Here is a 27,904-nt window from a genome sequence, read left to right as displayed (position 1 = left end):
ACACCACACGCTGATCACTGCTACACACACCACACGCTGATCACTGCTACACAGACCACATACTGATCACTGCTACACCCACCACACGCTGATCACTGCTAAACACACCACACGCTGATCACTGCTACACACACCACACGCTGATCACTGTTACACACACCACACGCTGATCACTGTTACACACACCACATGCTGATCACAGCTACACACACCACACGCTGATCTCTGCTACACACACCACACGCTGATCACTGCTACACACACCACACTGATCACTGCTACACACACCACACGCTGATCACTGCTACACACACCACACGCTTATCACTGCTACACACACCACACGCTGATCACTGCTACACAGACCACACACTGATCACTGCTACACACACCACATGCTGATCACTGCTACACACACCGCACGCTGTTCACAGCTACACACACCACATGCTGGGGTGCAAACATGGGGAAACAACTCAGATCCCTTGGTACAGCCCCCCAATGGATAAATCTGCAGAAAAAACAGAAACAAAAACCTAAGAACATCCCAAAAAATACGTCTTTTTTGGGGTGAAAATGTAAAAAGTGGGGGGATAATCATTAAAAGTATCGAAATAGACTTCTTGGGGGTCCCCAAGTATGGGTCAGGTGTTTTTGGGATTGCAGATGCATGCATCCATTCTTTACCACTTTTACCTAGACGCTAATAGCAAGCAATTTACACAACTTAAGTACGCAAAATAGTCTTATTAGGGCTATTAGTACACATCTATATTGATTCCCTATGTTAGAGCATCTTTTTCTGGGGTACAGACTGATTTCCCCAATTCTTTCAGTACTTTTCGCCTGTTACGTATTCGCCTATTTCCGTTTCGCCTGTTTTGCAATTGAATTAGGTGAAACGCGGGGACGAGCACGGAATAAATTCGCCTCTGAAACAGGCAAATGAAGCGAAAAGTCAGACAGGCGAAAACTTCACCTCTAATTGAATATGGCTCGTTGTGTTTTAGTTCTATAATAGCAATATTGTGTTAGTTACAGTATTTGCCACAAGTCGTAATGGTTGGAGGCACATTTACCCTGTGTATTAGGGGTCTATTTACTAAGCAGTGTTAGGAGACAGAGTGAAAAGTGATAAGAAAGTGATAAGGTGCCAGCCAATCAGCTCCCAACTGTCATCTCACAGGCTGTGTTTGAAAAATGACATTTGGGAGCTGATTGGCTGGCACCTTATCACTTTCTTATCATTTTTCACTCTGTCTCCTAACACTGCTTAGTAAATAGACCCCTGAATGCTTAATGTATGTATATGTTTTTAGTTTGAACTGCAGTTCTCTTATACATGTTTAACTAATATATGTTTAATCCATTTTTATAATTATTATTAGGGGTGTGCACCGGCCACTTTTCGTGTTTTGTGTTTTGGTTTTGGATCTGGATCTTTCTTCGTGTTTTGGATCTGGATTGGTTTTGCCAAAACCACCCTTCCGTGTTTTGGGTTCTGGGTTTTGTGTTTTGGATCTGTATTTTTTTTAAAAAAAGCATAAAAACAGCTAAAATCACAGAATGTGTTGGTTTCTCTGCTCCTATGCTATTATTAACCTCAATAACCTTAATTTCCACTCATTTCCAGTCTATTCTGAACACCTCACACCTCACAATAGTGTTTTCATGTCCAAAAGGTTGCACCGAGGTAGCTGGATGACTATGCTAAGCGACACGAGTGGGCGGCACAAACACGTGACCCATCTAGGAGTGACACTGCAGTGGCAGACAGGATAGCAGTTAGAAAAACTAGGCCCCAAACTGTACATAATGCAAAGAAAAAAAAGAAGTGCAAGATGGAATTGTCCTTGGGCCCTCCCACCCACCCTTATGTTGTATAAACAGGACATGCACACTTTAACAAATCAATCATTTCAGCGCCAGGGTCTGCCACACAACTGTGGCTGAAATGATTGGTTCGTTTGGGCCCCCACAAAACAAGCTGGCAATTAATGTGTCCCTGCACAAACTGGCTCTACGGAGGCAAGATGTCATCCTCATCCTCCTCATCCACCGATTCCTCACCCTCTTCAGTGTGTACATCCTCATCCTCACAAAGTATTAACTCGTCCCCACTTGAATCCACCACCACAGGTCCCTCTGTACCTTCTGGAGGCTGGTCTCCCTGGAAGAGCTGATAATTCATTTTGATGAACATCATCTTCTCCACATTCTGTGGAAGCAACCTCCTACGCCTTTCGCTGACAAGGTTCCCGGCTGCACTAAACACTCTTTCGGAGTACACACTGGAGGGGGGGCAACTCAGGTAAAATAGAGCCAGCTTGTACAGGGGCCTCCAAATTGCCTCTTTTTCCTGCCAGTACAGGTATGGACTGTCTGAAATGCCTACTTGGATGCTGTCACCGATGTAATCCTCCACCATTCTGTCAATGGTGACAGTATCATATGCAGTGACAGTAGACATGTCAGAAATTGTTGCCAGGTCCTTCAGTCCGGACCAGATGTCCAAACTTGGTCCTGCCTGCCCTGCATCACCGCCAGCGGGTTGCTTAGGATACCTAAGTTTTTTCCTGGCAGCCCCAGTTGCGGGAGAAAATGAAGAAGGAGCCGTTGACGTGTCACGTTCCGCTTCAGCTGACAGTGTGTTCACCAGCAGGTCTTTGCACCTCTGCAGGCTTGTGTCGGCCGGAAAGAGAGACACCACATAGGCTTTAAACCTAGGATCAAGCACGGTGGCCAAAATGTAGTGGTCTGATTTCAACAGATTGACCACCCTGGAATCCTGGCAAAGCGAATGAAGGGCTTCATCCACAAGTCCCACATGCCGAGCGGAATCGCTCCGTCTTAGCTCCTCCTTCACTTTCTCCAGCTGCTTCTGCAAAAGCCTGATGAGGGGAATGACCTGACTCAAGCTGGCTGTGTCTGAACTGACTTCACGTGTGGCAAGTTCGAAGGGCTGGAGAACCTTGCACAACACGGAAATCATTCTCCACTGCGCTTGAGTCAGGTGCATACCCCCTCCTTTGGCTATGTCATAGGTGGATGTATAGGCTTGTATGGCCTTTTGCTGCTCCTCCATCCTCTGAAGCATATAGAGGGTTGAGTTCCACCGCGTCACAACCTCTTGCTTCAGGTGATGGCGGGGTAGGTTCAAGAGTGTTTGCTGGCGCTCCAGTCTTCGGCACGCAGTCGCTGAATGGCGAAAGTGGCCAGAAATTTTTCGGGCCACCCAAAGCGTCTCCTGCACGCCCCTGTCGCTTTTCAGAAAATTCTGCACCACCAAGTTTATTGTGTGAGCAAAACATGGGACGTGCTGGAATTTGCCCAGATGTAATGCCCGCACAATATTGGTGGCGTTGTCAGATATCACAAATCCCCAGGAGAGTCTAAGTGGGGTAAGCCACTGGGCGATGATTTCCCTCAGTTTCTCTAAGAGGTTGTCGGCGGTGTGCCTCTTACTGAAACCGGTGATACACAGCGTAGCCTGCCTTGTAACGAGCTGGCGTTTGAGATGCTGCTACTGGTGACGCTGCTGCTGTTGCTGCGTAAGGTGATACATCTACCCAGTGGGCTGTCACAGTCATATAGTCCTTAGTCTGCCCTGTTCCACTTGTCCACATGTCCGTGGTTAAGTGGACATTGTGTACAACGGCATTTTTCAGGACACTGAGGACACTTTTTCTGATGTTTCTGTACAGTCTCGGTATCGCCTGCCTAGTGAAGTGGAATCCAGACGGGATTTGGAACCGGGGACACACTACCTCCATCAATTGTCTAAATCCCACTGCACTAATGGCGGATACCGGACGCACGTCTAACACCAACATAGCAGTCAAGGCCTCAGTTATACGTTTTGCTTCAGGATGACTGCTGTCGTACTTCATCCTCCTCGCTAAGGACTGTTGGAGGGTCAATTGTTTAGTAAAAGTAGTGGTGTTCCTACTTCCTCTCTGGGATGATGAATGACTCCCAGCAGCAGCAACAGCAGCAGCGGCAGCAGTAGGCGTAGCAATGCAGGATCCTCCAGAGGAATCCCGGATAGGAGAGTCAGTCATGCCAGTGACATGGCCTGCAGGACTACTTCCGATCCTGACTAAGGAGGAAATTGACGAGGAGGGAGTTGACGGTGTGGTTTGCAGGCGCTTGGATACAACAGGACAACGGGATTTAGGTGTCCCTGGACTGCTTACGGTCTTAGCCAAAGTTTCTGAACTTGACAGTAACTTTTTATGAACGCGCTGCAGGTGCCGTATAAGGGAGGATGTTCCTAGGTGGTTGACGTCCCTACCCCTACTTATTTCACCTTTACATATGGTACATATGGCAAGACAGTTGTTGTCCGGATTTGGATAGAAATATTGCCAGACCAAAGAGGTGGAATGTTTGGTCTTCTGCCCAGGCATGACCGTGATGGGCTTTTTCATCCCATGGACAACAACTGTCTCCCCCGGAGCCTGATTTAAACAAACCACATCACCATCAGAATCCTCCTCGCCAACTTCCTCCTCAGCGCCAGCTACACCAGTATCCTCATCCTGTTGTACTTCAACAGTGACATCTTCAATTTGCATATCAGCAAGTGGACTGTGGGTGCTCCTTTCAGCACTTGCAGGGGGCGTGCAAATGGTGGAAAGAGCCACCTCTTCCCGTCCAGTGCTGGGAAGGTCAGGCATCGCAACCACCACCACACTTGGACTCTCCTTGGGGATTTGTGATATCTTCTTAGAAAGCACAGTTCTTCGCTGTGCTTTTGCCAGCTTAACTCTTTTGATTTTTTTAGTGGGAGGAGGGCTTCCATCGTCATGTGAAGCTGAACCACTAGTCATGAACATACTAGGGATCGACCTTAACCGTTCCTTGCCACTCCGTGTCGTAAATGGCATATTGGCAAGTTTACGTTTCTCTTCAGCTGATTTAAATGTCTTTTTCAAGGTCATTTTCCTGAACTTTGCCATTTGGGATTGTATGTGCCCTCTACTATGACATTGGGCATCGGCCTTGGCAGACGACGTTGATGGCATGTTATCGTCTATGTCATGACTAGTGGCAGCAGCTTCAGCACTAGGAGGAAGTGGTTCTTGATCTTTCTCTATTTTATTTTTATCGGAGAAAGTTTGGTCCTCCATTTATGTTATATCGATTTGATATATACGTGCGGCTAAACACAGAAAATAATTTTTTTTTTGGTTTGGACTGGAGTGTACTTTCAGGGGTTACAGCACCCTTTAACGGTCAAGCCAGCCGGCCCTTTACTTATGACACAGGCGCACGCTTGGCACTACTTTGTTGATGCACGTGCGGCTACTGCGCACACAATTCACAAACACAGAAAATATTTTTTTTTTTGGTTTGGACTGGAGTGTACTTTGGGGGTTACAGCACCCTTTAACGGTCAAGCCAGCCGGCCCTTTACTTATGACACAGGCGCACTCTTGGCACTACTTTGTTGATGCACGTGCGGCTACTGCGCACACAATTCACAAACACAGAAAATAATTTTTTTTTTGGTTTGGACTGGAGTGTACTTTGGGGGTTACAGCACCCTTTAACGGTCAAGCCAGCCGGCCCTTTACTTATGACACAGGCGCACGCTTGGCACTACTTTGTTGATGCACGTGCGGCTACTGCGCACACAATTCACAAACACAGAAAATAATTTTTTTTTTGGTTTGGACTGGAGTGTACTTTCGGGGGTTACAGCACCCTTAATGGTCAAGCCAGCCGGCCCTTTACTTATGACACAGGCGCACGCTTGGCACTACTTTGTTGATGCACGTGCGGCTACTGCGCACACAATTCACAAACACAGAAAATAATTTTTTTTTTGGTTTGGACTGGAGTGTACTTTCGGGGGTTACAGCACCCTTAACGGTCAAGCCAGCCGGCCCTTTACTTATGACACAGGCGCACGCTTGGCACTACTTTGTTGATGCACGTGCGGCTACTGCGCACACAATTCACAAACACAGAAAATAATTTTTTTTTTGGTTTGGACTGGAGTGTACTTTCGGGGGTTACAGCACCCTTTAACGGTCAAGCCAGCCGGCCCTTTACTTATGACACAGGCGCACGCTTGGCACTACTTTGTTGATGCACGTGCGGCTACTGCGCACACAATTCACAAACACAGAAAATAATTTTTTTTTTGGTTTGGACTGGAGTGTACTTTGGGGGTTACAGCACCCTTTAACGGTCAAGCCAGCCGGCCCTTTACTTATGACACAGGCGCACGCTTGGCACTACTTTGTTGATGCACGTGCGGCTACTGCGCACACAATTCACAAACACAGAAAATAATTTTTTTTTTGGTTTGGACTGGAGTGTACTTTCGGGGGTTACAGCACCCTTAACGGTCAAGCCAGCCGGCCCTTTACTTATGACACAGGCGCACGCTTGGCACTACTTTGTTGATGCACGTGCGGCTACTGCGCACACAATTCACAAACACAGAAAATAATTTTTTTTTGGTTTGGACTGGAGTGTACTTTCGGGGGTTACAGCACCCTTTAACGGTCAAGCCAGCCGGCCCTTTACTTATGACACAGGCGCACGCTTGGCACTACTTTGTTGATGCACGTGCGGCTACTGCGCACACAATTCACAAACACAGAAAATAATTTTTTTTTTGGTTTGGACTGGAGTGTACTTTGGGGGTTACAGCACCCTTTAACGATCAAGCCAGCCGGCCCTTTACTTATGACACAGGCGCACGCTTGGCACTACTTTGTTGATGCACGTGCGGCTACTGCGCACACAATTCACAAACACAGAAAATAATTTTTTTTTTGGTTTGGACTGGAGTGTACTTTCGGGGGTTACAGCACCCTTAACGGTCAAGCCAGCCGGCCCTTTACTTATGACACAGGCGCACGCTTGGCACTACTTTGTTGATGCACGTGCGGCTACTGCGCACACAATTCACAAACACAGAAAATAATTTTTTTTTTGGTTTGGACTGGAGTGTACTTTCGGGGGTTACAGCACCCTTAACGGTCAAGCCAGCCGGCCCTTTACTTATGACACAGGCGCACGCTTGGCACTACTTTGTTGATGCACGTGCGGCTACTGCGCACACAATTCACAAACACAGAAAATAATTTTTTTTTTGGTTTGGACTGGAGTGTACTTTCGGGGGTTACAGCACCCTTAACGGTCAAGCCAGCCGGCCCTTTACTTATGACACAGGCGCACGCTTGGCACTACTTTGTTGATGCACGTGCGGCTACTGCGCACACAATTCACAAACACAGAAAATAATTTTTTTTTTGGTTTGGATTGGAGTGTACTTTCGGGGGTTACAGCACCCTTAACGGTCAAGCCAGCCGGCCCTTTACTTATGACACAGGCGCACGCTTGGCACTACTTTGTTGATGCACGTGCGGCTACTGCGCACACAATTCACAAACACAGAAAATAATTTTTTTTTTGGTTTGGACTGGAGTGTACTTTCGGGGGTTACAGCACCCTTAACGGTCAAGCCAGCCGGCCCTTTACTTATGACACAGGCGCACGCTTGGCACTACTTTGTTGATGCACGTGCGGCTACTGCGCACACAATTCACAAACACAGAAAATAATTTTTTTTTGGTTTGGACTGGAGTGTACTTTCGGGGGTTACAGCACCCTTTAACGGTCAAGCCAGCCGGCCCTTTACTTATGACACAGGCGCACGCTTGGCACTACTTTGTTGATGCACGTGCGGCTACTGCGCACACAATTCACAAACACAGAAAATATATTATTTTTTTAGCACTTGGGGGGAGCACCCCTGATGGACAGAGCACCCCCTGGACAACACTACAGCACTCCTTTAGGACTGGGACACTGCACAGGACTTTGGAGTGGACACAGCCCCTATGGAGAACTGACTGCACAACACAGTCCAGCCAGCCGCTATGGACTTTGAAGTAGTGGACACAGCCCCTATTAACAACAGCAGCACAGCACAACACAGCCAGCCCCTATGGACTTTGAAGTAGTGGACAACAGCAGCACTACACTACACTACACTACACAGCCCTAACTCCCACCCTCCCTCTTCACTGTCCACAGCCGAGTGAGAAAATGGCGCCGACGCGGGTACCTTATATAGGATCCAAAACCCACGAGACTCGGAAGGCGGGATGATGACGTTTTGCCTCGATTTCAGATCCGAGTCAGGCGGGAAAAGTCGAGCCTGACTCGGATCAGACTCGGATCGGGGGGGTTCGGGGGGGTTCGGATTTCAGAAATCCGAACCCGCTCACCCCTAATTATTATACAGTCTTGGGTCATTTTGTATTGGAATTAGTGCAGACACCTTTTTTACATTTAGTAATGAAAAACACTTCTCCATGATTCTTCCTAAAACTCCTACTAGGTAATTGGTGGAACCCCGGACCTGTGTTGGCACAGGCATATATGGGTGGTTCTTGCATTGCGCAGGGTGAAATCCTGCGAGGTACGCTACTTACACTGTCGTAGTACACACATGATCACATGGTTGAGTTTTCTTACACCTGAAATTACCTAGATTATGGCACATCACAACCACAGAGTTCTACAGTCAGCATTTTCCAATTTATTCCAGAACTTTATAATTGTATAATAGTTAACATGAAAACAGTTTTCTTTATTTGTGCAAAGCATTTATTTATACAGTAGTTATTTTGCTATTAAAGATATTATGTGGCATGAGGCCGTTCAGACTGCAAAAGAAGATAAAAGAGAGGGAAGGGGGAAGAGAAGAACAGAAAGGTGGCGCTTCTCTGTCTTTCATCTGGCAGGCTGGTAATGCAAATTTTGCTGCATTCTACAGGCAAAATCTCCCTTCACTGCGATCTTCATCTCACTCTTCTTCAGCGAGTAGTTGTGCCCTGTCCAGGTGGACCACGTCATGCCGGTGGCGTACTGAGTGGTGTTGCCTTTCAGGTATAAGCCGTTGAGGTTGGCAGCGTGGCATGTTTTGTACCAAAAGCCTCCTTTATACATAGCTGCGCAGTTTTCATTCGGTTTTTCATCTCTGTCATTATCATGGGTGGAGAAGCTCATCCCATTATGATATTTTAGAGAGTCTCCTGGAGAGGGAGAAGATACATTTAGTTGCTTAATAATTACTACTCAGACAGATGAGATGAGTGTTTATCTGTTGCTGTGGTTACTCTCAGGCACTGCTCTTCTCAGGTGATTTAAGGTGCCTACACACACAACGAATTTGTTACCAACGATTTTGTGAACGATTTTCTGTCAGATTATCTGTCAGATTTTTTAAAGTGTAATGAACGATTTTTTTGAACTACAAACGATTTTTGCATATTCCCTTAATGAAAATCGTTCAGTTGGTCAGTCTGACTGAACTACAAACTACAAACGTGAACGCGCATGAACGATAATTGTTCATCATTTTAGCTCAGAAAGTGAACGATTTTTTCAATGATTGAACGATAAACGATATTGTTAATGATAATCATTCAAAAAATCATTTTGTGTGTGTTTATGCACCTTAACAGTTTATTTTTTATCAATTAACAACATGCAAATTGAATGAACAGAAGAGATATCAATATTTGGTGTGAACCCAATGCCTTCAAAACAGCATAAATTCTACTAGGTACACTTGCACACATCTTGGAGAACTAACCACAGCTCCTCTGTGGATGTAGGCTTGCTCAGATCCTTCTGTTTCTTCATGTAATCCCAGACAGACTCGGTGATGTTGAGATCAGGGCTCTGTGGGGGCCATTTCATCACTTCCAGGTCTCCTTGATCTTCTTTACGCTGAAGATAGTTCTTATTAACATTGGCTGTATGTTTGGGGTCATTATCCTGCTGTAGAATAATTTTGGAGCCAATCGGAAACCTCCCTGATGGTATTGCATGATGGATAAGTACCTGCCTGTATTTCTCAAAATCTACGGTCTTCAATGTTGCCCATTTCTTTGTGCTTCTTCAAAAGAGCTTGAACAGCACATCTTGAAATCACAGTCCACTTTGAAATCTTTGCCTGGGAGAGACCTTGCTGATGCAGTATATCTATCTTGTGTCTTGTTGCTGTGCTCAGTCTTGTCATAGTGTATGACCTGTGACATGAAACTGTCTTCCACAACCTCACCTTTGTAGATGAATTTGGCTGTTCCTCACCCAGTTTTAAGCATCCTACCCAGCTGTTGCTGTTTCAGTTAATGACTATGTTTCAACTGGAATCAGTATGAAATGCTGGCTGTCGGTATTCTGACCAGTGGCTTCCTGACAGCCAGAATCCCGACACCCATAAGGAGTAAAGATGAGTATCCCCCTAACCCCTACCCTAACCCTCCATCCCTGGTGCATAACCCTAACCTATCCGCCTAGTGCCAAAGCCTAACCTCCCGCTCCCCACACCCTAATCCTAACACCCCCTCCCCGGTGCCTGGACCTAACCTCCCCCACTAGTGCCTAAACCTAACCTCCCCTTCCCCACACCTTAATCCTATCCCTCCCTCCCCGGTGCCTAATCCTATCCCTCCCCCTAGTGCCTAACCCTAACCCCACTACCTAATGCTAACCACTCCATAACACTCTGATACTTACCTTCGGTAAGCTGGCAGTTGGGATACTGGTGACGGGATCCCGACCTGTCAGGAATTTGGTGCCGGTGTTAAGACCGTCGGCATCCCGCGCACCGGGATGCCGACTGCATACTGTTTCAACCTACATATGAAAATGATGATCATTGTTATCTGTTTGGTATGACTGGTTAATCATATACCTGACTATAATCCTACAAATCCCTTACTTTGTGCAAGTGTACCTAGAAGAATTGATGCTGTTTTGGTCACACCAAACATATTGATTTGATTAAGATTTCTCTTCTGTTCCTTCACTTTGCATTTTGTTAATTGATCAAAATAAACTATTCAGACTTCTATTTTTTTTAAAGCATTCAGAGTTTGCAGCATTTTTTCCACACCTGCCAAAATCTTTTGCACAGTATTGTACATATATAAAAATTAGAGATGTGCGGGTCCGGCAACTGAACTTTACAGGTTTTGAATCGAACCAAGTACGAGTTTGGAATCACTTTAGGGTACAGAGTCAAACCGTATACTGGTTTGGATCTTCCTACGGTTCAGAACTCGGATTTAAAAACCGAACTCGGGTTTTGGATTTCATGCTATGAGGACAAAATGACGTAATTTTAGGTGTTTTATCTATTTTTTTAAAAAATTAAAAAATAAAGATCCAAAACCAAAACTAAAACACGAAGGTGAATCTGGATCCAAAACCAAAACACGGGTGTCGGCGAACATCTCTGATAAAAAAAACACTGTATGTATATCATTTGGTATTGTAAAAATGGCTCAGTCTTACTCACCTTTAAATACATTTTCTGTACAGTTTCTATTAAGTTTTTACAAATGTTGGTTATCCACGATAGGCCACGCCATGTGCTCACCACTGGTTTCCTGTATATCTCTAATGGTCCAGTTGACAACACTCCCTATCTATTATACTATTGAATTTCAGGGAGATCCCTTAATTTAGTGGGACATCACCAAGATTCCCAACAGATTCGGATATTTTCCTGCAAGGGCATTTACCTGCCTGCAAGGTGGGCAGGAATGAGCTGTCACAGTGAAAATGATGCCAACAACCACGTAAGAGGTATGAAAAGTACCTGGGTGCGTTGGCTAATCCCCACAGCAGCCCACCTTTATTACAGAGACATACTGTAAAAATAAAGAACATGGATTTGGGAGTTTTTGTCACTTACCAGCAGGCCTGGAGTCATCCCCCTCCTGAAATCCACCGATATTCAGTTTATAGCCGTCCTCCTCAGGAAAGATTGCCAGAGGAGAGATGGAGAAGGTTTCATAAGTCACATAATGTGCGTCATTGTTAAAATCCTCCAGGCTAATCTGTAGACAATAGGACTTTATTTTGGTGAGAAGATGAATGTGCTTCAAACCTGGACAGAATGAGAAGGAGAATTTTTACATAACCTTTTATTTATACAGGAATAATGATGAGTCAGGGGTGGGGTGGGGGGCAGGAGTCCAGAGTCTCAGCAATGTGTGAAATGAAGGAATTACCCAGCCAGTACTCTCCATTTCCCCATCCAAATCCATTTTCATACTCCTTCCAACCACGGGAAAAATTCACACTTCCATCATACCTCTTCTGGATGACCTGCAGATGAGAAGGTAAAGACTCTCATGGTGAACGTCTAGGATTTCTCGCTCAGCACAAACACATTCATTGACCCACCCAGCACTAATAGGCAGAGGACGACAGTATAGTATGACCTTCAGTCAGCTGAGGGGACATCTAGGGGTTGTATGAAGCTCTAGAAATTGTGTTTCCCACTATTTAGGCTGCCGAATCTCAAACCAACGTTGCTGTCTGAAAGCTCCCATAGCACCACTAAGCTCTTTTTCCCACTGCAATCTGGCAGAACCAACTTTATTCCCCTATAGATTGGAGCATGGTCACAGATCGCCTTATATCTTCTTTATGTCTTTTAATGTCTTGTTTCCAGTTGTAAAGCGCAGTGGCACTGCATATCAATAATTGGGCCAAAATTAATCTCAGGTAGGGAGGAAATAAAGCCTGACCTCTTTACAAGATACCAAAAAAACACACAGAGACAGCGTGCACCACCCTGCTGGGGCATATTCACCATAACAAGGAAACCTCCTGCTACAGGGCCTGATTCAGCAGAGGATGCAGTTAAATGGATCACGCAGATTCCCGATGATCAGGAATCTGCGCGTGTGCCTGACCCGTACTGCACATGTGCAGTAGGGGTCTGCGATCTCACAAGCAGTGTCATTTATGGGCGAGAAGCGGCCAGCAACAGTCTTCATTTTCCCACCACTGGGGTGGCAGAGTGATGAGGCCAGGATCTCTGTAGGCTGATGGAGATTTCCTGGCCTCTTTAAAGCATCTGCAGCAGCCGGCTTGCGTGACCCCATGGGTCACTTAACTGGCCAATCGGATCACAGATTATCCGATGCTGCATTCTAGAATGCAACTCAGATCAATAATGCATGCAGAAGGCATGACACCTCATGCTGCATTACCGTATATGGGTTTGGCGCATCGGGAATCTGCGTGGTTCATTCAACTGCATCCTCGGCTGAATCAGGCCCACAGTACAGTAACTTGTTGTCAGGTTGCTGCCTAGGATCAGCCATTACTCACCTCAGCACTGGCTTCCCCTGACCTCTTAAGCGGTCAAACGTCAAATGCGGCAGCAGGTGAAGTCCTGAGGATTATGCCTGGGGTCTGCTAGGACATCCATGTGCTTACTCTGTGATTTGGTTTCTGTGGTTATCGTCATAGAGGCAGCCATGACAGTCTACATCACCTGACTAGCCCTTTACCCAATAGTAGCAGGGGTTGTTGTCAGCCGACACTATCCTCCAATGAACTGCTACCTTAGGGTAATTAATCAGTCTCTGGACAGCAGGAAGTTTCCTGTAAAATGTTGTTACTTCCAGTGTATACTTGCTGTTGCAGCATTCCAGGTTCCATGCTCTTTTCTTCTAGTGTTTTCTCCTTAGAAGTATCCATGGTGTATGTACTTAGTTCATCATCCGAGTACTATCTCTCAAGTGTCATTTTCCTGTGTCAGATCTGTGTCTGGATCCACAGTGTGTGTACTCAGGGCCTGATTCAGAGCTGAACGCTCTGACCAGAGCACTCTCTCTGAATCAGGGCCCTCCTCCCTGAAAATGGAGCGGCCTCCTGGCCGCTCGCATAGCTGTGGGTGACCACCCATAGCATATGCGAGCATCCCTGATGATGGTCGCGATGGTCTTGACCATCACGACCATCGGGCTTGCGACGGAGACCCTGCAGTAGGGTCTCGCTGCCGCAAGCCCTGGACTGATTTTGGCTCTTTCAGAGCCAAAATCACTCCCACTGACATCACTAGTGATGTCAGTGTGGCCGGCTTCAGACGGTAGGTGTTCCCATGGGAACGACTCCATCTGGCAGGCATGCCCCCGGCACGCCCACCAAAGGGGGCGTGCTGTCAATCAACATCGACAGCACGCCCCCTTTGGTGTGAGACCGGGAGCGATGGAGAGCCCGTCGCTCGCCGGGTCTCGCGCATGCGCATGACGGAGCTCCCTCCGTCGTGCGCATGCGCAGTGGGGGAACATCAACCTGCTTGTGAGCATCTTGCCGCTCACAAGCGGGTCTGAATGACCCCCTCAGTACGTCATCCGAGTACAATCTGCTAATACCATTCTCCTGTGCCAGTTCTGAGTCTGGACCCACAGACTATATACTCAGTACAGCAGCCAAGTACTATCTCCTGTGCTTTCCCTGCAATTGTGTTCTTCTATTCCCACTTGTGCCAGATACCTGACCAAAGAGCCACGACCTGCTTGATAGGTGCAGCTTAAACCCAAATTGGAGGGGTCACTGGTGAACACCTCCCAGTAAGTTAGACTCTGCGCCTTTGGTCAGGTCTAACTAACATAGGGCACTTGTGGATGAAAAAGGCATATATCCAGGGCCCTCGCCTTCAGTTCTTTTTCCAACCTGGGACCCCGACTTCCCTCTGCAGAGGATCTCCATAGCCTGAGCATGACAGTTTGTACAGGCACATGGAAGCTGCAGGATCTCAGGGTGCAAGGGCATTAAAAGACCTTGCCTCTCGGATCGAGAATCAGGAGGCAGCACAACATCAGGTGGCTCAATATCTCCAGGAACTCTTTGGTCAATTACTTTTGATACAGTCGACTCTGGCCACAATACTTCCTTCCCCTTCTGGATCTACTCCTGTAAATCCTTCAGTAGCAGCAACTCAAAGTCCCCAGAACACTTCGATGGAAACCCTAGGCACTGCCGAGGCTTCATCTATCAGTGTGAGATACAGTTCGAGTGTCTGACCCAGAATTTCCCCACTCCAAGGTCAAAGGTGGCATACATCATCTCCTTACTATCTGGAACTGCCTTGGATTGGGTTTCTTCAGTATGGGAACAAGCTGATCCTCTCATTTCTAAATATGAAAATTTTATTTGCTCTTTCAAGAGAATTTTTGATGAGCCTGGCTGGACTGCCACAGCTTCTTCTGATCTCCTTCGGGTTCGACAAGGGATACGTACTGTGGGACAAACGTGGTCCAATTCCAGATGAATGCTTCTGAGTTAAAAAGGAATGCTGAGGTGCTGAGGGCAGCATTTCTTCATGGGTTATTCAACAGAATGAACGATGAGTTAGCCTCTCAGGATGTTCCGGAATCTGTACCTGAAGTAATAGTAATGACTTTATGTATCAAGATTGACTTGCGCCACAGGGAATGATAGATTAGTAAAGGGCATGAAGATCATTTCAAGGATCGATTTTTGCCAGCTACACATTCTTCCTCTCCTGCACTAATTAAAAAAGAGCCTATGCAGGTTAATAGGTCTTACCTAACTCCAGCTGATCCGACCCACCGATTCCAGAACAAGCTTTGCCTTTACTGTGCAGCCCCTGATCATATTGTTAAATTTGTCCTCTCCTCTTGGGAAAGAAGAGACCATAACTGATTCTGGGTGCGTCCAGTTGGGGGTGTTAACTAAGTCTCCCCATTTGTTGGATAGTCTTCTACCAGTGTCTTTTTATTTCAAGACTCAAACCAAAAATATTAAAGCCCTGGTGGACTCTGGAGCCGGGAATGGGAATTATGTTTTTGAATCTCTGACACACGAACTAGGAATTCTGGTTCTTCCTCTTCCTAGTAAATTTACTCTTTCTGGTGTAGATGGCAATATTATTCTTGGAAACGTTATACTGTATCTTCAGTTACGTTACCTGTTTCACTTCGGATAGGATGTCTACATCAAGAGGAATTAGAATTTTTGGTTCTACCTAAAACTTCCCATGACATTGTTTTAGGTCTACCTTGGATTAAAACTCACAACCCCACACTGAACTGGTCCACCATGCATGTACTGGCCTGGGGAACTGATTGTTTCCACTGGTGTATCCCTCATTTTGTTCCAGTGCAAAATCAACATGTCTCTACTGAATGTTCTCCAATGCCTCCTGTGTCTGATCAAGTATTTCCTGAAATTGAGTCTCATTTACCAAAACCATATTAAGATTTTTCTGATGTTTTCTGTGAACAAGCTGCAAACACATTGCCTCCCTGGGACTATGACATTGAGCTATTCCCTGGGAAGATGCCACCCCATGGCCATATCTACCCTCTTATGGTTCCAAAAACAGCTGCTATGTCCAAATATATTAAGGAGATCTCGCCAAGGGTTTAATCAGACCATCTTCCTCTCCTGCTGGTGCCAGATTCTTCTTTGTCGATAAGAAAAACTGAGGTCTCAGACCCTGCATAGACTACCATGGGCTGAATCAAATTACCGTGAAGAATAGATATCCTTTGCCACTTATCTCAGAGCTTTATGACAAAGTTCGTAGAGAATCCCTTTTCACAAATTTGGACCTCCGTAGAGCCTACAATTTAATCTGTATTAAGGCAGGAGATGAGTGGAAAACCACTTTTAATACATGAGATGGCCATTATCAGAACTTGGTGATGCCTTTTGGCTTGTGTAATGCTCCAGCAGTGTTTCATAGTTACGTCAATGAAATCTTTTGAGATGTTCTATACAAATTTGTTGTAGTCTACCTGGACAACATTTTAATTTTTTTAGGGAACCTGCAATCCCATCACCTTCATGTCAGAGAGGTTTTGTCCCATCTTTGAAGCCACCATCTGTACTGGAAAGTCTCCAAATTCCATTTTGAACAGTCCTCTGTGCCATTTTTGGGGCACATCATATCGGGAGACTCCCTTGAAATGGATTCAGACAAGCTAAGAGCCATCCAATATGAACAGAACTCCTTGAAAGCAATCCAATGATTTCTTGGCTTCTCTAAATATTATCGGAAATTAATTTTAAACTTTTTTACTATTGTTGCCGATATCATGGCTCTCACTAAGAAGGGTGCTAACCCATTTCGTTTCCCTCCTGCAGCGCTGGCTGCCTTCCAAGCACTTAAAACAGCTTTTTCCACATCTCCAATTCATCGTCAGCCACAACTTGAGAAACCATTCACGTTAGAAGTTGATGCCTCTTAGGTAGGAGTGGGAGCTGTACTGTCCCAAGTTTCAGAAGATGGCAAGAATCATCCTTGTGGTTTCTTTTCTCATAAATTTTTCCCAATCAAGAATAATTATGCCATAGGATCAAGAACTGTTGGCTATGAGATTGGCTCTAGAGGAATGGAGGCACCTTTTGGAAGGCACTAAGTTACCTATTCAGATCATTATGAATCATAAGAATCTTCTTTATCTCAAGATAGCTCATTGTCTGAATGCCAGACAAGCTCGCTGTTCTCTTTTCCTCTCCAGGTTTGATTTCAAAATTCAATTTCATCCTGGCATACAAAATAAATAGGCTGATGAGCCTTCCTGGTCCTTTCTGCCTCCACAAGAAGAGGAGGAACAACCTCAAATTTGTCATATTCTGGATCCTCTTGTCTTTGCTCAAGCCCAATTGCTGACTCTGATCTTCGTAGCACCTCAGTTGCATAAGAACTTATTAACTTGGGCTTATTTTTTGTTTGCTGGCCACTCGGGGATCCTTTACAGCGCTCCTACTGGTGGTCCACTATGAAGGACGACATCTGGAATTTTATCATTTCTTGTGCCAAATATGCCCAACATAAATCCATTCACAACAAAGTTATAGGCCCTTTGTGTCCTCTGCCTATTCCTGATACTCCTTGGACTCATCTGTTGATGGATTTTATTTCTGAGTTGCCACCCTCTAAGGGACATAATACTATCTGGGTGGTAATAGATCGATTCTCAAAAATGGCCCATTTTGATCCCTTGGTGGGACTTATTTCTGCACCACAGTTGGCCAAAGTGTTTATTTGTGATATCTTCCGCCTCCATGGAATACCCAAGGAGATAGTGTTGGATCAAGGGGTGCAATTTGTGGCCAAATTCTGGAGGGCATTATGTGCCTCTTGTGGAATTAAACTGAAGTTTTCATCCGCCTACCACCCACAGACAAATTGCCAAATGGAGAGGGCGAATCAGGAACTGGAAACATTTATCAAACACTTTGTGTCCTCATCTCAAAATAACTGAGTTGATTTGTTGCCTTGGGTAGAGTTTGCCCACAATTTTAGGTGCCACTCCTCTTCAAATTCTACTCTGTTCTTTGCAGTATATGGAAGGCACCTGCGTATTCTGGATTTCCAAGATTTACCTCCCATGGAAGTTCCTGCTGATACAAATCTTGTGGAATCATTTTCTGATATATGGAAAAAGATTCACTCCTCTTTGAAAATAGCTTCTACAAGAAGTTTGCGGATCGAAAATGTCTCACCATTCCTTTTTTGAAGATTGGAGATAGGGTGTGGCTGTCAAGTGAAAATATCCAATTAAAAGTTCCAAGCATGAAATTTGCTCCATGGTTCATTGGAGCATATTACATCATCAATCTGGTGGTGTATAAACTGTAGTTGCCTCCTCAGTTGAGAATTTCCAACATATTGCATGCTTCTCTTCTATGACCATTAATTCTTAATCAATTCCAGCATTCTCCACCCAAGACACCTCCAGTTCAAACTCAATCGGGAGTCGAATTTGAAATTTAAAAGATCCTTGACTCTTGACACCGGTCTAATCATCTTCAGTATCTCATTGATAGGAAAGGGTATAGACCTGAAGAACGAGCATGGCTGAAGGCGTCTGATGTCCATGCTCCACTGCTTGTTCGAGCTTTACTGATAAGCTTTGTAGGTGTCTGGAAAGACCATGAAAGGGGTGAGGGGTACTGTCAGGTTGTGGCCTAGGATCCGCCATTACTCACCTCAGTGCTGGCTTTCCCTGACCTCTTGAGTGGTCAGACGTCAGGTGTGGTGTCGGGTGATGCACTGAGGATTATGCCTGGGGTCTGCTCGGACATCAATGTGCTCACTCTGTGATTTGGTTTCCACGGTTACCAGCCATGACAGTCCACATCACTGACTAACCCTTTATCCAATGGTAGCAGGAGTTGTCATCAGCGGACACTATCCTCCAATGTACTGCTACCTTAAGGTATTTAATCGGGCTCTGGACAGCAGGAAGTTGCCTGTACAATGTCATTACTTCCAGTGCATACTTGTGTTGCAGCATTCCAGGTTTCATGCTCTTTTCTTCTAGCGCTTTTTCCTTAGAAGTATCCACGATGTATGTACTTAGTTCATCATCCGAGTACTAACTCTCAAGTGTCATTTTCCTGTGCCAGTTCTGCATCTAGAACTACAGTGTGTGTACTCAGTATGTCATCTGAGTACAATATCCTCGTATCATCTAATGTGTAAGTTCTGCGTCTGGATCCACATTATGTGTTCACAGCACATCATCCGAGTACAATCTCCTAATACCAATCTCCTGTGCCAGTTCTGCATCTGTAGCCACAGTGGGTGTACTTAGTATGTCACCCAAGTACAATCTCTTAATACCATCTTCCTGTGCCAGTACTGCATCTGGACCCACAGAGCATATATTTAGTACATCATCCAAAGTACTATCTCCTGTGCTTTCCCTGCAATATTGTTTTTTTATTCAAACTTGTGCCGGATACCTGACCAAAGGGCAGCGACCTGTTTGCTGTGTGCAGCTTAAACCCAAATCCCAACTAGAGGGGTCACTGGTGAACACCTCCCAGTAAGTTAGACTCCACCTTAGGCCAAGTTTAGCCAACATCCGGCACTTGTGGATAGAAAAGGTATACATCCAGCATCCAGGACCCTTGCCCCCAGTTCCTTTCCCAATTTGGGACCCCGACTTCCCTCTGCAGAGGATCTCCGTAGCCTCAGTGTGACACTTGTCAGTGCAGGGCGGCTGCTTTTATCCATGTTTTATGTGAGTGTTAACTTGCCTGACTGATGATATTTTGTAAGATCTGTTTCTTCTTCCTCTGTCACAAACTCTATGATCTGTATGAGCTGTGTTATACGGGAGCGCTAACCTTCTGCATGGAAAGGTGACCAGTGATTCATGATGGGCCTGCTAGTATCATATAAGCCTCATTCCTTACACATACTCTATGATCTGTATGAGCTGCGTTATACGGGAGTGCTAACCTTCTGCATGGAAAGGTGACCAGCGATTCATGCTGGGCCTGCTGGTATCATATAAGCCTCATTCCTTACACATACTCTATGATCTGTATGAGCTGCGTTATACGGGAGTGCTAACATTCTGCATGGAAAGGTGACCAGCGATTCATGCTGGGCCTGCTGGTATCATATAAGCCTCATTCCTTACACATACTCTATGATCTGTATGAGCTGCGTTATACGGGAGTGCTAACCTACTGCATGGACAGGTGACAAGTGATTCATGATGGGCCTGCTGGTATCATATAAGCCTCATTCCTGTCACATACTCTATGCTCTGTATGATCTGTGTTATACGGAAGTGCTAAGCTTCTGCATGGACAGGTGACCAGTGATTCATGATGGGCCTGCTAGTATCATATAAGTCTCATTCCTGTCACATACTCTATGATATGTATGAGCTGCGTTATACGGGAGTGCTAACATTCTGCATGGAAAGGTGACCAGCGATTCATGATGGGCCTGCTGGTATCATATAAGCCTCATTCCTTTCAGGTGTGCATTTCACTTTACTTCTAAAAGAAACGTACGATGGCCCCATTTCTTCTGTCAGTGAGTAAGAGCATAAACACTGGATATCTTACACGATGGACCTTTCCTCTTTATTCCTGTATTTCTTGGGATAACCTAAGAATTGTATATATCGCTTTTTACCTTTATATCATATTTCATTTACAATCAATGGACTATTTATTGCATCATTGTGGGTTGGATGTACTAAGCATCATGGTACATCCCCCCTGACTTGTACCAAGAATTTTGCAAAGGACAGCTCACCCAGAATTCCCTCTGTCTTCCCTCAGTGTATGCACAGAATGACACTGGCCATGGGGGCTCATGGGAGGGATCCGATTGAATCCCTTCAAAGGGGGAGTGTCCCGATAAGAAGCCCATAGGCTTATATTGGGTAATACCCATCGGGACAATGCACCAGAATGCAGCACATTCCAGGTGCTTAGTACATTCTGGAAGGGAGGTAAAACCCCCCAAAATTAAATTTTCTGGGGTTTTACAGCATTTTTACCTTTAGTACATCCTGGCCCGTATGTTATATTTTTTTAGTATACATGGAAGATTCCTCTGTATGTAAAAAGGAGCAGAACACTGAAGTTCAGCGCTAGGAATTTAATTTAACCTTTTGTTGTTATTATTTATGGTGTTTTAAAGTGACAATGCTGTATATTTAATCTTTCACATTGTCAGTTTGATATATTGTAATGAAACAATTATGTAGCTATATTAAAACATGACTTCATGATGAATATTCAGATTTGGTTAAAATGCTGAACTACCTCCCAATCCTGAGAGTTTACTAATGCGAAGGCTGAATAAGCATGAGTATAACTAAGAATACTATGTTTTTTGCTATATGGCTGTTGATGACAGCCTTGTTGCTGGGCAGATTATAAGGCTGTCTGGTCAGCTGGTTGGTTGAACCAATGATATTGCTTGAAGGAGTGATCAGATGATCAGTATATATTGGCTTGTTTTCTTGTAGACAGCCCCTTGTTTTCTGGATCTTTGAAACCCACCATCCCACCCATTACTGTTTTTGTTGTGTCACACTAACCTTTTCTTCCCAATTTAGGGGAGGCACAGCATGGCGAGAGTACGCTGCAGCTCAGTGGCTTTATTTGGTGCAAGATACGTGGTGGAGGCACTTGCCCTCGATGAACCTGGTGAATTTGTCCTGCTCCGTGCGACGGGACCCAATTGCTTTTATACGAAAGCGTCTTGGATTGGCCAGGAGGGAAGTGGGACCCTCGCAATGTTAGTGCGTCTAGAGGGGGGACGCTTCAGTTGTTCCCCAAGTATTTGAGCAAAGTAAAAGCTAGAACTGAGTCTGCAGCATCTCTTTGCCACCCTGGTTAGGTTAATTAATTAATTATAAATAAAAGCTCTTGTTGTCTGTGTCGTTATATACTAGTTTAATTTAAGTAAGCTAGACAGGGTTGTTAAGGATTAGAAGCAATAAACCAATGTATATCTTATACTTTCCTTGTGTTCCTGGGTTCCTGATCTGAGGTAGACATTCACCCCATCTCCTGGCTCCTGCACATTCCCTGAGGTAGAGGGTTGTCACAGCAAATGTAGGGAGCATACAGGGCATGCAAGAGCCAAAAGTGTCCAGCAGGCATCACTAGGGGGCTCCAGGTAATGTTGGACAGGGGGAAGGTGGTTTCATGTTCCACATAAACCCGAGTTTTCAGTGATTGGGGGAAACCATCTGTTACACTATTCATTTCCATTTTGATTAATGTAACCAATAAGCTTACACCATGCGACTGTTTGGAGGGGCTGTGTGTAACCTTATACCCAGCATATAGTAGGAGGAACTATGAAGGGAATGAGCTTGGATGTGAGTCTAGACCCCAGGGCACATGAGAACCCAGCATTGCTCCTGCCACTTTTGGGTCACTGCTGTCACTTACCGTCCATGGTCCTCCCCTACTAGTCATGTCACAGTACACAGGTATGGCAGAGGAGATCTCTCCACCTGGGTATATCATGTACACGCCATCTTTGGTCATACCCTGGGCATGCACATCCCAGCAGTCATGTGGGTAACAGAATCTTGAGCACAGATTAACTGGAAGGAGAAGATAAGCAAAGAGTTAAGTGTAAAATATACAGTACACCAACAGTAAATGACAGGATATTATAAGTTGGGTCCTTTACCAGATCATGGGAAAAGGCAAAGTGCTTGTGTCCTGGATAAAGACCCCTGAGGCGCAGTGTAGCCTGTGGCCAACAGAGTGTTGTACCTCTATGTGACACTGACATCAAGGGCCTCATTCAGAGATTCGCACAAATGCAGACACATTGCATGCAGAGATAAATGCAGTGTAAAAAATTAGTACAAAGAAAAAGAGTCAATCTTTTTCTTTGAACTAATTTTTTTACAGTATTTATCACATCTTAAACATCCTTATTTTTATGCAATTTTTTTAATATAATTTTCCATATAAGCTTATCAGGCGTATTCAATATGGGAGCGATAACATCGTTTTTGCGTTAATATCGCACTTATGACGTCATTATCGCATGTTTTAGTTTTACACCGTATTCAATTTCAAAGACTTTTCGCAGGTTAGAAAAGTCTTTGATAAAAAACGGGGATAACTTTTCACCACTGAATAGGTGGCGAAAAAAAGTACAGAATTGGGGTTTAGGGGTGCAGGTTTAAAAAAAATAGCCTGCACCCTTCAGAATGACCCCTTGAAACGATCTGGGTCAAAAAAAAAAATCGGGACACCCCAAAAAAAGCACTTTGAATTTGGGGGCCAAAAAAAAAAATGTTGGGGAACAAAGTTAAAAAATAGCGAACTTGACTCTGGGGAGGTCCCCAAGTATGCCCCAGGTGTTTTTTTCATTGCAGCTCCTTGCAGCAGGTGGGTTTTACACAATTTTTTCAAGTCTCTTTAGCAACTTTAAAATATGCTGACCCCCATTTTGAAGTACCCCAAATTTGCTGGGCATAGTTATTTTTCCCCCCAAAAAAATCTAAATGCTCTTCTGCACCACTTTCTTCAAAGTGGCATTTATGCACTTGCGGCGGCTATTAGAAACCCCGACTTCCTTCAGGAGTTAAAAATGGGGGTACCCATAGTGATCCCCATGTGTAGACATCTTTAGGGGGGTCCCTAGAATATTTCCCGAAATTCCCGTTTTTGTTATCCTGTAAAAAACTTAGTAAAAATTTACAAAAAAAATGACATAAGGTTCCCCCCCCAAAAAAGCCAAACCAGCCCCAGGCTTGCAGCCAGTGGTGGTTTCTAAAAATACGGGGAACAAAAAGTGTAGGGTTCCACCGTATTTTAGAAATCAACCCAAGGCTGCAGGGACTAGTGCTGGTTTTAAATCTAGGGGGCAAAAACGACGTGGGGTATATTTAAGACCAGCACCAGACCCAACCGACCGGGGTGTAATGCCACAGCCCTGAGACCCAATCACCGGGGCTCCAGGTCCAAAGCATTACACCCCAAGTTGGTCAGCGCAAGCCGGTGATCTCGGGGGAGTTGGGGACCCCCCAAAAAACATTAAGTAATTTTTTTTCTACATTTTTACAGATTTTTTTTACAGGTTAACAAAACCGGGAATTTTTGGGAAATATTCTAGGGACCCCCCTAATGATGTCTAGACATGGGGAATAACTATGGGTACCCCCATTTTTAACTACTGAAGGAAGTCGGGGTTTCTAATAGCCGCGGTAGGAAAAAACACCTGGCAAAGCTATTTAAAAACCTGACTTTCTTTTGCAGGCAAAAACGGGGTTACCCATAGTGATCCCCCATGTCTGGACATCTTTAGGGGGGTCCCAGGCATATTTCCCAAAAATTACTATTTTTTTCCTTAAATGGGGTCAAGGGTCATTTTTTAAAAAACAGGGATAATTTTACAAATCACTATAGCAAGTGAAAAAAAATGCAGAATAGGGGTTTGGGGGTGTAGGCTTATAAAATATAGCCTGTAGTTTTGGGATGTCCCCTTAAAAGGAAATGTTAAAAAAAAAATGTCCCAAAAAAAATCGGGACACCATTAAAAAAAAAATAATAATCATTTTTTTGGGTTAAAAAAAAAAAAATTAGGTAAAAAAATTACCAAACTAACAAAATTATTTCTGGTGGGGTCCCCAAGTATGGGGCAGGTGTTTTATTAATTGCGCAAAGGAGCAGCAGGTGCATTTTTGCAGAATTTTTAAAAATTACCTTTAGGGACTTAAAAATATGCTAGTACCCATTTTCATGTACCCCAAATTTGATGGGACTACTTAAAAAAACTAAAAAAATAACCTAAGTGCTCTTCTGCAACACTTCTTCAATGTCGGGAAAAAAACACCTGCTGCGGCTATTTAAACCCCCGACTTTCATTTAAAGGCTAAAACGGGGGTACCCATAGTGATCCCCCATGTTTTTCCAACTTTAGGGGGTCTTACAATTTTTTAAAGGAAAAAATCGTAACTTTACGCAAATCCAACTTCGGAGGTTCCCGTTTTCGTTAATTTTATATTGAATACGGGGATAAGCGGGAGCGCGCCCGATACTTTAACGCAGGTAAAAACTCCGATATGAAACATTAACTTCGACAGTGAAGTTAACGTTTCATATTGAATACCCCTCTATATGTTTTGTCAGTTTAGTGGTCTCAGGGGAGTGTTATTGCTATTATTGTTATTTTATTCATTACTGCATCATATGCATTAAATTACTGTATAATAAATAATATAGTAATTAATGTATATTTTTCATAATGGCTGTTATTAATTTATAATCCCAATTGAATTTTTTTAAATAAGATGGGGCACATTAATTGAAGTTAAATTATCACAGAGCTTAATTGTGCTTCCACTTTTTCTGCATATACTTTTTAACTTTGGAGGGACTGGTCACCCCTTATGAGGGAGTCGGATTACGCGCCTCATTCTGTCCCACTCGCAAGCGGCTGTCCGCTCGCAAGTGGGTCGATGGTGTGCACTGCGCATGCGCACGATGGAGGGAGCTCTTTCATGCGCATGCGCCCGACGCGATGAGCGAAGGACTTTCCTTCGCTCGTTGTGTCTGATCAAAGGGGGCGTGCTGTCGATGTTGATTGACAGCACGCCCCCTTTGGTGGGCATGCCGGGGGCGTGCCTGCCAGACGGAGGCGTTCCCAAGGGAACGCCTACCGTCAGAAGCCGGCCCCACTGACATCACTAGTGATGTCAGTGGGAGTGATTTTGGCTCTGATAGAGCCAAAATCGCTCCAGGGCTTGTGGTCGAAAATCCCGACCACAGGCTTCTGGTCACACTGGCGATGGTGAAGACCATCGCGACCATCATCCTGCACGCTCATATGTGCTGTGGGTGGTGACCCACAGCTATACGAGCGTCCAGGAGGACGCTCCATTTTTATGGAGGACGGTCCTCATTCAGAGCGAGCACTCTGCTCAGAGCGTCCGGCTCTGAATGAGGGCCTAAGTTTCTGTTACACTGATAGAGCTTGGTGCCTGAATCTATTTTTCTTTCGTTTCAGTGTTACCATGGACCCAGTGACAAAGTCAGTGTTACCAGGGTGCCCAGTGACAAAGTCAGTGTTACCAGGGTGCCCAGTGACAAAGTCAGTGTTACCAGGGTGCCAAGTGACAAAGTCAGTGTTACCAGGTTGCCAAGTGACAAAGTCAGTGTTAACAGGGAGCCCAGTGACAAAGTCAGTGTTACCAGGTTTCCCAGTGACAAAGGACCTCATTCAGAGCCGCTCACAAAATGCATGCGCTCGCTCTGAATGAGGGCAAACGCATCTAAAAAATGTTCCGGCCTCCTGGCCGCTCCCAAGGCTGTGGGTTTCCAAACACAGCTTTAACGAGCGGTCAGGATGATGGTTGTGATGGTCAAGACCATTGCGACCATCGGGGCTTTCAACGAGACCCTTGTGGTAGGGTCTCATCTACCGCAAGCCCCAGAGAGCTTTCATCTCTAGTAGAGCTGGAAGCTCTCCTACTGACAACACTGGTGATGTCAGTGGGGCTGTCATCAAATGGCAGGCGTTTGCTTGGGAACGCCTCCGTTTGTGAAGCCACCCCCACCACGCCTACAAAATGGATCAGGCTGTCGATCAACATCAACAGCCGCCCCTTTTGTAGTGAGCCCCGGAGCAAGAGAATTTCTCTCTTGCTTTGGGGCTTGCGCATGCGCAGTGCGGCCGCTGCATGTGCCCCCAGCCAAACATTGACCCGCTTGCAAATGCTCAAGCGATTCCGAGCGGATCTGAATAAGACCCAAAGTCAGTGTTATCAGGGTGCCTAGTGACAAAGTCAGTTACCAGGGTGACCATTGACAAAGTCAATGTTACCAGGGTCCTCATTGACAAAAGTCAGTGTTGCCAGGGTGCCCAGTGACAAAGTCAGTTCCCAGGTTGCCCAGTGACAAAGTCAATGTAACCAGGGTGCCCAGTGACAAAGTCAGTGTTACCAGGGTGCCCAGTGACAAAGTCAGTGTTACCAGGGTGCCCAGTGACAAAGTCAGTGTTATCAGGGTGCCCAGTGACAAAGTCAGTTACCAGGGTGCACTGTGACAAAGTCAGTGTTACCAGGGAGCCCAGTGACAAAGTCAGTGTTACCAGGGTGCCCAGTGACAAAGTCAGTGTTACCAGGGTGCCCAGTGACAAAGTCAGTTACCAGGGTGCACTGTGACAAAGTCAGTGTTACCAGGGAGCCCAGTGACAAAGTCAGTGTTACCAGGGTGCCCAGTGACAAAGTCAGTGTTACCAGAGTGCCCAGTGACAAAGTTAGTGTTACCAGGGTGTCCAGTGACAAAGTCTGTGTTACCAGGGAGCCCAGTAACAAAATCAGTGTTACCAGGGAGCCCAGTGACAAAGTCATTATTGTCAGGGTGCCCAGTAACAAAGTACGTGTTGTCAGGGTGCCCAGTTACAGTTATAACATCACTTACATTTACCACGGTTCAATGGAATTTTGTCCATTTGTTGGTGACCCTTCTCCAGAAACAGGAACAGGGCAAGGATGGTGCAGTATATCCACATCTTCTAGGTGGTGAAGAAACATTTGTTTTACTTTTTCCATATATACTTAGATCAGGAGTCGGCAATCTGTGATTTTCAAGCTATTGTTGAACTACAAATCTCAGCATTCCCTGCAGGCCATTTGCAATGTATGAGTACTTGTAGGTCCATAAAAGGTACAGTAAATAGTCACAGGTTGCCATAGCCTGGTTTATATTTTAGGAATCCATTTTTTCCTAAGGAGAATTTACTAGAAATAGATCAGTGTGGTATAAAGGATCGACAGTAACAAGGGTGACATTC

The 27,904-nt window shown here is 45.1% G+C and overlaps 1 protein-coding gene across 1 annotated transcript; it reads right to left on the bottom strand.

Annotated features, from left to right (window-relative positions):
* Positions 1-8,760: 8,760 nt before the first annotated feature.
* LOC148474542 (microfibril-associated glycoprotein 4-like) lies at positions 8,761-27,622 on the bottom strand. Its single transcript, XM_088458451.1, has 5 exons — positions 27,532-27,622; positions 22,537-22,694; positions 12,057-12,153; positions 11,738-11,932; positions 8,761-9,062 (listed from the first exon to the last, which is right to left on the bottom strand). The coding sequence occupies exons 1-5, from the start codon at positions 27,620-27,622 to the stop codon at positions 8,761-8,763; spliced, it is 843 nt and encodes a 280-aa protein (XP_088314577.1).
* Positions 27,623-27,904: the final 282 nt, after the last annotated feature.

This window comes from Taudactylus pleione, unplaced genomic scaffold, assembly GCF_031769625.1.
Source record: "Taudactylus pleione unplaced genomic scaffold, aTauple2 ptg000834l, whole genome shotgun sequence".
NCBI classification, from domain to species: domain Eukaryota; kingdom Metazoa; phylum Chordata; class Amphibia; order Anura; family Myobatrachidae; genus Taudactylus; species Taudactylus pleione.
The sequence above is the reverse complement of the archived record's forward strand: the minus strand, read 5'-3'. Positions and strand labels throughout refer to the sequence as shown.

Coding starts and splice junctions, on each gene's coding strand:
- LOC148474542 (XM_088458451.1), bottom strand. CDS start 27,622: ATGTGGATATACTGCACCATCCTTGCCCTGTTCCTGTTTCTGGAGAAG. Junction 12,154..22,536: donor GTAGGGGAGGACCATGGACG/GTAAGTGACAGC, acceptor TCTCATCTGCAG/GTCATCCAGAAGAGGTATGA. Junction 9,063..11,737: donor GGATGACTCCAGGCCTGCTG/GTAAGTGACAAA, acceptor CTCCCTCTCCAG/GAGACTCTCTAAAATATCAT.